Here is an 11,973-nt window from a genome sequence, read left to right as displayed (position 1 = left end):
GGGTGGGTTAATTGAAATTTCTTGGGGAAAGTTATTTGGATCTCTCTCTCTCTCTCTCTCTCTCTCTCTCTCTCTCATGAAAGTCAAATTAAATTGTCATTACACTAAATTTGTCATATACCATTCCAATCATATTTCACATAATATAATTACAGCTGAATCATGCATGGCAGCTTTTTAAATGTGTGAAACGATGTTGTTTCTCTTGGTTTTGAAAAAAAAAAAAAAAAAAAGGGCACCGAACGCTGTCGTTTTGTTCTAGGTTGTGAGAGTGCCTTTTTTCTCAACACAATGGCCTAAAGATCCTGGGCCAAATAATTTGTTCTTGGTGGACTGGGCTTAATTCACCGTAGCTAAAAGGCTATTTAAGAATTAAGCGGTGCACAAAGCAAACTTCCTACAACACAAATAAACTAACAAACAAAAAATCTGTATTGAATGACAATTTAAACGGCAAGGAAATGGACAGCAAATAAGATACAATAAAAAAAGAGGGTTAGGGATCTTTGAATCAATGAGAGACATTTTATAAATTTTACTTAATTATGATTACAATGCTCACTAAAACATGATACAAGGTTCAACTAAGTTCAAAAATTATAGACTTTGATAGCTATTCGAGCTTCAAAGACTTGCAAAGTTTAAATCTTTTGAATCCGAGTACGTGCTATAGTGGCTGTCTAGGCGATATCGAGAGTGATTCCTCTGTTTTTCCTTGAACTTTACAAAGTCCTTTTATGGCTCTTGTGTCTTTTCTAGAAATCAGAAAAAATGGCAATGTGTGTAGATGAAAATCAATGAGTCACTCAATCTCTGAATGATCATTAGCTAGGACTTCCTCCTTCTTTTATAGTGCAGCTCTAGGGTTCCGGGGTTACCAGTGATTTCCCCCTTTTGCCCCTAAGAGTTTGCACTGCCAGTTTGTTTAGGGGCTGGTCGTTTCCTTTTTTCCTCATAGCTTCTTCCTTTTAGTGCGACCAAGCTGAAAGTCTTATAACTGTTTTTCTATTTCAAGCTCTCATTAGGCCGCTGATCTTTAGTCCTTTCTTTCACCCTCCCAGCTTCTGGTTGCACTTCATTTTTGTCATTTTCTTGAATAGTTAGTCTTTTTTACTGCTGAGTTGAAAGCTCCCTTTTAGTTACCTCTTTTTATGCTTTTTCTCATTCTGGGGACCTCGGGACACAGCTCATGCATTTTCTGCTTCTGTACCTTCCTGATTCCACTGTCTGCCTGGGCGCATGAGACCCACATGCTCCTTGTCTTTTATCCTGCTTCAATTTTCTTTATACTGTGTTGTTCCTTCCAAAGATTCCTGGACTTTGGTGACTTTCTGGGATCCCGACCCATCTTTTCTTGTTGGACTCCTTTTGGTCTGTTGATCCTAGACAGTTGGGCCTTTCTTTTGCTTTATGTATTTTAAATTCTGTTTCTTTCATGGATCATTGGATCCCAGCCCTTTGGGTCTCTCACCCTTTTTTTCTTACTTTTCCTCTCTTCTTCATCACGTGAATCCAGCCCCTTATTTTTCTCTAACTTCATTTTCATGAAATTGGTCCGACATGCTTATTTCTTTGGGCCTTAAACTGTGGGCAATTTTTTTTGAACCTCAACATAGGTCAAGGCTCCTACATATTCTTTCTTTTCCTTTGTTCTCACCTTAAAACTCTCCTCTCTCTCAAGTCTTGCACTCAATCAGCCCAATTTTTTAATAAAAAAATATATTGTTATTTTAATGTTTCTACCCAATTGAACCCACCGCAAAAAACCGTACGCTATAGGTTGAAAAACCGACTTTAACCGGTGTGCATTGATTCCAATTATGTGAATACCGATCCCTATCGTTTCAATGATAAATTTGAGAAAAACCCACACCGACCGAACCGCGCACACCCCTAATTTTAATTCTTGTGATGTTGGTTTAGTAAACCTATGTTGTCATGTTTATACAAAGGCCTTTTTTCTATCAGTTTATATGGTTTTAACTTGTTATCAAAATGGACATGATTTGGGTACAGTGCATAGGACGCACTAGACCCAATCCTTATCTTAGCAAAATTAAGATTGGATTGCTTAGGTGCGGAGTTAGGAATTTTTGTATGGAGTGGTAGAGGTGAAAGTCTCATATTGATTTACAATTCAAGAAAATCCAAAGTTCAACATACATACATGCATGTCTTCCTGCATTAGTTAAAAAAAAATATTTATCAAATCCAAAGTAATAACTTGTGTGTGTGTGTGTATGTCTTCCTTTATTAGAGCAAACTTAAATACAGTACATTAAGTAGAATACATTGGGTTTTCTAATTAAATTTAACAAATTTACCATGACCAATAAAATACAAACAATATTATGCCATCAACACTTCTAAAAAATTTAGCATTTACCATCTCAAAAACTAATTTTATAATATATAACACATCATTTTACAATATTCCTTCCATCAAAACTTCTATTTTTTTAACACTTCATTTAAATATTCCTTCTTTTTTATTTTTTATTCATTTTTTTATTTTTCCTCTCTCTCCTCTCTGTCTCTCTCTTTATTAAACAAATAATTTTTTTTACAATGGGCTGCTATCTCTAGTAGTCCACTGTAGCTGGATTGCAAAATGAATAGGATTTAAGAGCTTTGATGGAATATGCTTTTTGATCTTTTGATACTAAAATTTAGCATTTATAGCATTTGAGAGTGTTGATGAGAATGCTCTTACTTTACCCACACAATCTCTATAATTCTCACACTACTACACTAGTACAACATAGGTCTAGGTCCTTGAAAATTTATGAGATATGGTCTTAGCTAAAAAAAGAATTATACAAATATATATGTTGGCACATGGGTTACGTACTTAAAAGTGGAATGGAAAAAGAGCCAAAGACACAAAAGTGAAAAGAGAGTTAGGGTGAGGGGACTTTCATGGCTGACACATTGGAAGGGAGGCCAAGCTTTTCTCTTGGAGGGGGGCAGCTCTTAAATAAATGGTAGAAAGACCTATTTTACCTACTATTAGAGAGGTTTTAAAAAATAATTGGGGGGACCAATGGCTAACGTGGCTCTGCCCCTGGGACTGCTTTTCTTCTCCTTTTTTGGCATCCCCACTCGCAATGTCGCTCATAGCCATTCATGCTCTACCCATTCGAAATATAAACTTTCTAAGCATTCTTTCGAGCCATTAATCACACAACTCGAAAGAACAAACGATCTATGGTTCAAAAGTTGCACAAAAAAATGAATTGGTGTTTCAACCTAATGATAAAGAACAATCATAATAGAGATGACATCATAAATTGAAATCCTATTTTATGTATAAAAAAATCAAAAAGAAAATCACACCACTTAAGATTTGAAGATGATTTGCAAAACACTATTGACATCAACTCCAAAAACCGCCACACGCCGCCAAATCTTCTTGTTAGGTGCCTCCATGCATCATTCCACTCGTGCACTCAAGCCCTTATGCAACACGAGTACTGCTATGTTTCCTCCTCTCTCAATCATAGGTTCGGTAAATTTGAGTCTGAGTGGTAACTTAACTTTAGGGCTTAAATTTACTAAACCTTGTATTTTCAACAAGAGCCTCATGTTTACTTAGTAAAGTAATACTATTTTTTTAATAATCACTTAGTAAAGTAATACTACAACAATGCTACGCAACAAATTCACAAACTTGTTTTATAACTTATTGAGATGGCTGATTTTGATTAGTACAACATCACTTTTGCTAAGACCATCACTCAAATTACTTTCATTATACACCAATCACAACCAACCACCTCAACAATTACGAAAAAAATTGTAAAACCTGTTACATCTTTAGATTTATAAATGACATAAATGATAAAAAGACCGTTTGTTTTCCTTACTCAAATTTAAACCTTACTACACAGATACTACTGAGGGACTATACCTAACTCCATGGGATATTGATATTGGGATCAATGAGATTTAACCTGTAGTATTATTTCCTTCCCAGGCCCACCACAAAAGGCTTAGCGTCCTGATCATTTGCACTACACATAGGCATACTCAGAGGTACAATAACGTTGTTTTTTATCATAAATTCGGTTTTCACAATTAAAAACTTAATGTGTCATAGCATCCATGTAACATAATTTGGCAACTAAAGAAAAATCCTCCATACAGAAAGGGTACGAAGTTAACAAGACTTTGATCTTATGACACAGCTTCACACCTTCCTCATTAGGACATACAGCCTCTGATCAAGCTCAAACTTGTTGCAATGAGATGGATCTCCCCTCAGCATCATCAGAAGCCCACCAAACGAAACATTTATCTCCCTGAAGAAAAAGGCAGAACCTGATGTAAAAGCTTTCTAAAATACATGACTAGAAAGCTACCAAAAGGTCCAAAACCCTTGGAATAGTGATTGTTATTGCAGCATTTAACTGATATGCATTGAGCTTAAAATAAATTAATATATAACTAAAACTTTCATGCTTAAGCTGCACCTTAAAGCACTACAATTGAGCCTCATTGAAACTTAGGGTGGAGTTCGTGCGAAGGCACACTTTCTTCTCTCTTGATCAGTTTTGGCTCATCGGGAGTGAAAATAGGAGATTCAAACTAATGACCTCTACTTCATAAGACATGGTCCCCAACTGAATGCACTACCTTTTTGGGATAATAGGCACACTTTTGACAACCTTGTCCACAATAATGGCAAGAGTTGCACAGTTCTGAACCATCCATGTTGCAGACAGTGCAAATTGGATGCCATACCGACAATCATATATGGATATGAGACTATACACACTTAAGTGAGTAACTACAACTATCAGCTATGTTTTTCTTTAGTTAGCAACTATAAACATGTATAACAACTCAACACATGTAAAAAAGAATTAATGTCTGAAGAGTAGCACTACATACGCTTTAATTCCGCGTCCTGAACCATCTGCAATTTTATACAGTTTCCCATACATGACGTAATCAAATCTATCTGCAAGTGACTGCCGACTGCCCTGGAAAATAGTTAAGAATTAATTTATTAGGGCCTCAATGATTTGAAAATCCACAAAATTCAGGAAAAGCAAACAACCAAAATACAACAAAGAACAAGGAATTTTTTAGTCGCTCAAAAAACTTTTATCATTGAAACTTACAGAAATGGTTAGAAAAATTGTAGAAACTAAAAAATGCACAGGCACAGTACAATAATATCTTTAAAGGCTTAAAAAAAAACTTTATAAAGAAATGGTAGAAACAAGAAACTCAAAAAATGCACAGGCACCATAAAAGCCAAGTTTACTAGCTGTTGAAGATCAGTCAATGTAACAATTCATCATGATGAACCTGCCGTCAATTCTGTCACTATAACAGCTATAGAAAGAGACATTTAACCCAAAAAAAAATCTGCCAAAAATAAGGTTCTAGGGTTGAAAAGCCCAAAAGGCTACATAATGCAGGAGAGCCTATGAAATTCCTAGTCAATGGACTGTCTTGCAATGAGGTGGGTGGCAGTTGATTGTTCAAGGTGATGCAAAATTGGTAGAATAAGGTTTATCAACACTGTTTTGATGTCCCACAACAAGCTATCAAATGCAGAGAAATAAAGGGCCAGTTCACAGTCAAATTATCACGAAAGAACTTAGAGGGAGAGAGGGTAAACAAGCAAGGAAGGAAACTATTTCTCCAATGAACAAAAACAGTCTAATTATCAATTAAACCAGGTTTGACTTCATTTAGCTGCAACAAGACATAATTATAGAATTCTACATAACTCACCTAATAAACACCCAATTGAAAAACTCGAAACAAGAATACATGCATGTGAGTAGTTGCGACACAAGGAAACTACTAGGAACCCTACACCAAGCAGGCTTAATTGAGAAGCTGCCGTAAATAGACCACAACTTAAGTTCTGGGCAGGACTCCTTTAATCTACACTTCTACCATAAAAACACCTGTATTCTAAAGCTAATGACTCAAATTAGAACTGCTTCAAACCTATTTAACCCTGCACACTCACACACAACGACTTCCAAACGTATGTAAAACTCATATTCATCAAACACCACATGTAAACCCCCTATATTACGACTCAAAATTGCCAAAAATTGCAAGTATAACTTTTTTCACATGGCTGCAAGACACTGTTATGAGATGAGTAAATTAAAAGAATGTCATTTGCTACTACATTCATTAGTTCTAGTGAGGCAACTAGTGCTTCCTCCTCCCATAATAATGGGATGCCATCATGGGTTTAGACCCACTAGATGTGCGTGTAACTTACCAATCAAACCCAAAGATTTGAGACTAAGGCTTGCTTTTTTTCTTGTTTGCTACCAATCAATCATTCAACTCATTGAGATCAATCTGTCATCAATCAGCATATTTCTCAATAAGAGCATGGATTGATCATTTATGAGCACAGAGTGTCCTACAACTTCCTGTGTTGTCAAGGATCTATTACCCACAAAATTCTTTCCAGAATGATAAATATACTCCTTTTTTCTTTTTCAAATAGGGGGTACCCATATCAAAAGACCTATTGTTGATTTTTTGTTTCATTGTAAGGAAAATTTAATGGGGATGATAACAAGTAACATTACATTGTATTTGGGGAATTATTAATTAGAGACTTGAATATAATTAGAAAGTATGGTGAGAGCTTTGGACATCAGCACAGTTGATAATGTTATGTTTTATTTTACTCATTAAACCTGAAAAATAAGAAGCATTCGCAAAGATAATTAAAATACATGTGCATAAGCACGTGTACAAAAACTCTAAAGCAGCACCAGATCATATAATTTTCATTTTCTAAAGATTGATAATTTTGCAATCTTACTCCCATTCTCCCTTCAGTCTCATTCTAGTTAATTCCCCCCCCCCCCCCCTCTTTTACCATCATCATTCTTTTGCTCTGTTCTCCCATGTATTAAAAAATTTCTATAATGCTTTTTTATATGGTTGCGTCACCATTGACTTGAACAACTTTTACTTTCTTGATGACACAAGTAGTGGTCTCCATTGCACATGACAAAGACATTTCACCCAGCTTCACCCCATTTAAACACTTACCCATGCAACCTCCAATGATAATGTATCATTCACAGTTGAATATCTATTGCTCCGCAACCCATCCAGCCCCAAATTATGATTTCAGCTAGACTCACACTGAAGCCGCGTAACCACCCAAGAAGCAGCTTCATCATCCAATGGATCAAAAATAATAATAATAACTGGACCTAACCCACTAATCATCATCTCATCTGGGAGTAATGCTGCTCGTTACCTAAATGTGTAACTCAACTTGGCATTTTTAGTCTCACCACTAGCACCATTTACAAATTACATAGAGCATCACTGCATACAGGAGAGTTACACTTGAGTGGCCCAGGTTTGTTGATGTCCAAGTTAATAAGCCCCCCCCCCCCCCCCCCCCAACCCAAAATCATCTTCATGTGGGGGAATAAACATAAAAAAATTTCTGAGAAACGATTTATGTTATAACATCATCCATGGCCGAAAAAGTGTTTTTTTGTCACAACATTCTGCTACCAATAGTTAAAATAAATAAAATAAAATAAAAGCATAAACAAGTTGAGGATAATAAACTAATGCATACTACACAAGTATTACAATTACCGGAGTGTAATAGCCAGTGTCAGGTGTTCCATCCAGATTTAGCGTTGGAGCTATTACCATAGCAAACTTATCACCTTCCTTCAGTTCAAAATCCTTTGTAACCATCACATCTAGGTGCATGAACATGTCAAACTTCTCACTTTTTGCTTCAACCCGAATAACTACAGAAACACAATGGATGAAATTGTGAACATAAAATGCCTACAAGACATGTATATCTAAAAAATACAAACAGATATCCAATCATGATGAATCTTTCAAGGTCAAATAAACATAGTACATTCCTATCTAATGTAGAGTCTAGCAAAAATCAGCCTGCAAAAACCATTAACTAAAAAACATAAATTTACTGAAAAACCCTATACAACACCTTACCATTCAAAGGGCACCACCCCAAACACAAAGGATATAAAGAATATTAAGAATGTCTTCCACGGAAACTTCTTTATAATTGCAAACTCAACCGTAGTAACAACTAAGGGAAACTTAGTTCTCCAGCCCTTAATAGAAACACATTACCATCAAACAGCCAGTGCATTTTTAGGATCACTGTTAATCTAATAATGGAGAATTTAAGGACAGGTGTCGCAGGTGGCAAGAAGCCAATTTCATCTTTCTTTTCTTTTATTCATTTGTAACTGTTAGGGTCAATTCTGTAATTTTCTAGTTTCTGGAAATGGATTGCACCATTGATCCATTAGATCTTATTTTGGGGTTTGATTATTTTATTGAATTTTGTTTGTGAGTTTAGTTATTTAGTTTGGCCTTCGTTAACAAAGCCCAGGAAGTCCAAGTCCTATTAGGTTTGGTTATTAGTCCTCTATTTATATGGATGTAATACCTTCTCTTCCTAAATTTTCAGAACCTATGAAGATTTGTATGATACAACCTTCTCTGAGGTGTGATGCCTACAAGTTTATTCCTTTCTTTTGCATCCTTAAATTTCCAGAAACTTGAAAGTTGAAACCTAGCTCACACACACATTGATTTTTTACCTTTAAAATCCTCAACCACTCATCCATATAAAAACCTCAAAGAACCCAAAACAGCTCATTTGCTGTTCCCAGACCACAGATTTTCTTCTTTGTTTCATTCCCAAATCCTACTATTCCTTTTTATCATTAGAAACCCTCTTACTTACTATTTTCCAGCCTTTTTTGCATCAACCACAAAGTCTAATTCCTCAAAATTCAAGCCAACCAAAGCTGCCAGAGCCAGAGCAGATTTGACTAGGTTCCCTATTCGTCCTACAACAACAGGTCCACTTGAAGGCATTCTAGTATTCTACTTAACTGATATATGAAGAAAAAAATTGATAAACAAGCATAGCATTTGTAAAAAAATTTAATCACATTCTAATGCTGGTTTCTACACAGACTGTAGTTACAGTTTGATGATTATATTGCATTTCAATTAGGAAATAGTACTGCATATCACAGTGCATAATGCAGCCATAAGCCTGCAATTCCTGACAATTTTACTTAAAAAGAAGAAAAAAAAATACAATCCCTCCAAGCCCCCATATTCTTTAAGTTCACAAGTTCTACTTAAACACAAGGCTCATAAGGGAATCAAATAGCATTGGATGGTCAAATAAAAAGCTCATTTATGGTATTTCAAACTCTTAGAAAGACATGAGGCAATGCTTTTTGATAATAAAAGGAGGCTGCCTTATCATTTCAGCTGATAAATAGCCAAAACATAATTCACACAGCTAACAATGAGGGCAATAAATGTTCATTCATGATGCACCGACTTATTAAAATATATAGGTATAGTAATTATTTAAGGAGGAAAAGAAAAGGTTACCTACTGTTGGCAACATTCAACTAGTTGAAAACCCAGACAGTTCTGCTAAAATATTAAAAAGTTTTACGACAATTTTTAAAGACCAACTCTGCAGACTTCATTATACTTTTCAACACACTACGAGAAAGAGAAGCAAAGAAGAGGAAAGAATTTTTTCTAATGACCTCCTATAACACCACTGCTTTTGCTTTTGTATTATCATTGCATGCCTTTTATTCCTTAAAGGCACTCTTTGTTCCTTCCTCTGTGTGATCTCTTCCCCACATAAAACTTGCTTTGACTCGTGTTGCTACTATGGCTCATGAACAACTACTCCCCCATTTCAGATACCCACTAGAAACTTTCATAGTAGATATTTCTACAAGAGGTCCTACTTCAATCCTTGCAACACCCCCAGAGTAGTATTACATAACACCATTTAAAAATATAAGGCTTAAATACACTGTTAATCCCCTAAAGTTTAGCCCCATGAGCAATTTTAGTCCCCTGAAGTTTAAATGATCACTTTTAGTCCATTAAATAATGTGACTAAACTAAAAAACTGACTCATCATCACTCCATAAGGATTAAAAGACATCACTTTAAGTTTGTTAGGGACTAAAAGCTATCACTTTAAACTTCAAGAACTAAAATCGCTAATATGTTAAACTTTAGGGACCAACAGCGTACTGTGGCAAAAATATAACATAATAAAAAGGTCATAGCTTTAAGCTTATTCAACTTGCAATTAACTAGGCTACATAAGATACTTGTACATGCCACATTTACAATATGAAACCAAAATGAATTTTACAACGTAAGCAAAAGAAAGAATAAATAAAAAAATGAGAACCCAAAAACTTATATACCTTTATCAAACTTTTTACCATCTGGGTTTAGTCGCTCGATTCTGAAAATGTCTTCAAAAAGAAACTCCACCATTGTCACTTACTTACAACTACACCAAATTCAAACCTACACAAAATATACAGAGAAAAGAAATTAAATAATCAGAAATCACACTAATAACAGTTTGAAACCCTTTACAATAAGCACCAGGATTTTTCAACCACAAAGCACTTAAAACCAAACTAAAAGCAAAACCCAAATATTAAAAATTATATATATCAAAAAATAAAATTAATTAAAACCCTATAAAGGGTCAGCAAAACCCTAACACCCAAAGACTCAAAAGTTCAAAATTTTCGGATTACATGCAAAATATAGGATTTTTTTTTTTTTTAAATGGGTTTTGGTAGAAAGAAAAGAAAAGAAGAAGCTGAGAAATTAAAATTTTGAAAGAATATAAATTTACGGAGTTTCCTGCGTTTTCTGAACTACCAAAATAGAGGAGAAGGAAGAAAGTTTTGGTATTTTGGGAGAGTAGAGAACGCACCTACCTTAATTTGGAGGGTCTGACTGATGATGAGAGAGCCTAAAGAGAAAACGAATAGAATGGCACTCGGCTTAAAAGCTCTAAACCAAAGCAGGCTTTTTTTAAAAAAAATAAAAAAACCTTTAGCCTGTTTGGGAGATGAGAAAGGAGCAACTAGGTATAGAATGGGCCGATATATTTTCTTGTTCGGATGTAGGAATGGCAGTGTGGTTACCTATGGCCAAGGGCGATATTTATTATACACATTAAATACAAACCATTAAAAACGAAAACGTGATTTCAAACTTAAAATCGTACTAGTGCACATTTTTGGCATGGTCATTTTATAAATATAATTGTTTGTAGAGTTTTGAGGACAACCGGAATCAAGTATTTAAGAAAAAGTTTTACATATATTTACCCTTCGACTAAATTAGAGTAAAATTTCTGTTTTGTATCAACGACAAACAAACAAAAACTTAAAAGTCATATTTTTAGTTGTTTTTAACACTGTGCAACAAATTTTCCCCTATCAATGGTCTCAAGTGTAGAAGTGGAAGCCTACTCTTTTTCTTTTTCTTTTTTCATTTTGGGTTTTTGCCAAATTTTTATTTTCATTTAATGGTTTTAGGAGACTAGTTTATCTATAAGTTGCAATATAACCGTCAGGACCGGCTTAACAATTTTGGGGGCTTTAAGCGAAAATTTTATGTAAATTCTTTTTTAAACTTTAAAGTATAAATCTGCACAAATAAAAATTAATTTATTACATGGTTTAATAAATTAGTATTACCATAATTCAAATAAGTTGATATAATATACAGTTATTCGAATAACTATAAACTGATAGTATACTACTCCCTTCGCTTCACAGCTTATAAAGCAGCAAGTGGGAGGGTTTTCCTTCGATGTGGGACTCCTAGAACAGCGTCTTAGGAGGTTGCCAAGCAAGCCGAAGACGTTGCGAAGCATGCCTAGGACATTGCCAAGTATGCCCGAGGTCCCGAGAACGTTGCAAAAAGCATGCCTAAGACGTTGTCAAGCATGCCTATGGTACCCACAATTGTTGTAAATCATGGTAGACCAAACAGAAACTCCACTAGTACTTCGTGATGTTTTTAAAGAGAACATAATGAGTTTAAATCTTTTTTTAATTTTATTGTAATTATTGAATTTAAAAAATTATTTCTTTATGT

The 11,973-nt window shown here is 34.9% G+C and overlaps 1 protein-coding gene across 2 annotated transcripts; it reads right to left on the bottom strand.

Moving 5' to 3' along the window:
* Positions 1-4,036: 4,036 nt before the first annotated feature.
* Positions 4,037-10,977, bottom strand: LOC112012711 (DNA-directed RNA polymerases II, IV and V subunit 8B). 2 transcript variants are annotated; one of them, XM_065775136.1, is made up of 5 exons: positions 10,799-10,977; positions 10,272-10,377; positions 7,615-7,775; positions 4,894-4,985; positions 4,037-4,301 (listed from the first exon to the last, which is right to left on the bottom strand). In XM_065775136.1, exons 2-5 carry the CDS (start codon positions 10,342-10,344, stop codon positions 4,190-4,192), a joined length of 438 nt encoding a protein of 145 aa, XP_065631208.1. In that variant the 5' UTR covers positions 10,345-10,377; positions 10,799-10,977; the 3' UTR covers positions 4,037-4,189. The 2 variants fall into 2 exon arrangements, with proteins under 2 accessions (XP_065631208.1, XP_065631207.1); XM_065775135.1 differs by having other exon boundaries at positions 10,803-10,977.
* Positions 10,978-11,973: the final 996 nt, after the last annotated feature.

Source organism: Quercus suber, unplaced genomic scaffold (assembly GCF_002906115.3).
Source record: "Quercus suber isolate HL8 unplaced genomic scaffold, Cork oak 2.0 scaffold_105, whole genome shotgun sequence".
Lineage (NCBI taxonomy): Eukaryota > Viridiplantae > Streptophyta > Magnoliopsida > Fagales > Fagaceae > Quercus > Quercus suber.
Note: the sequence above shows the minus strand (reverse complement) of the source record. Positions and strands in the feature narration are given on the sequence as shown.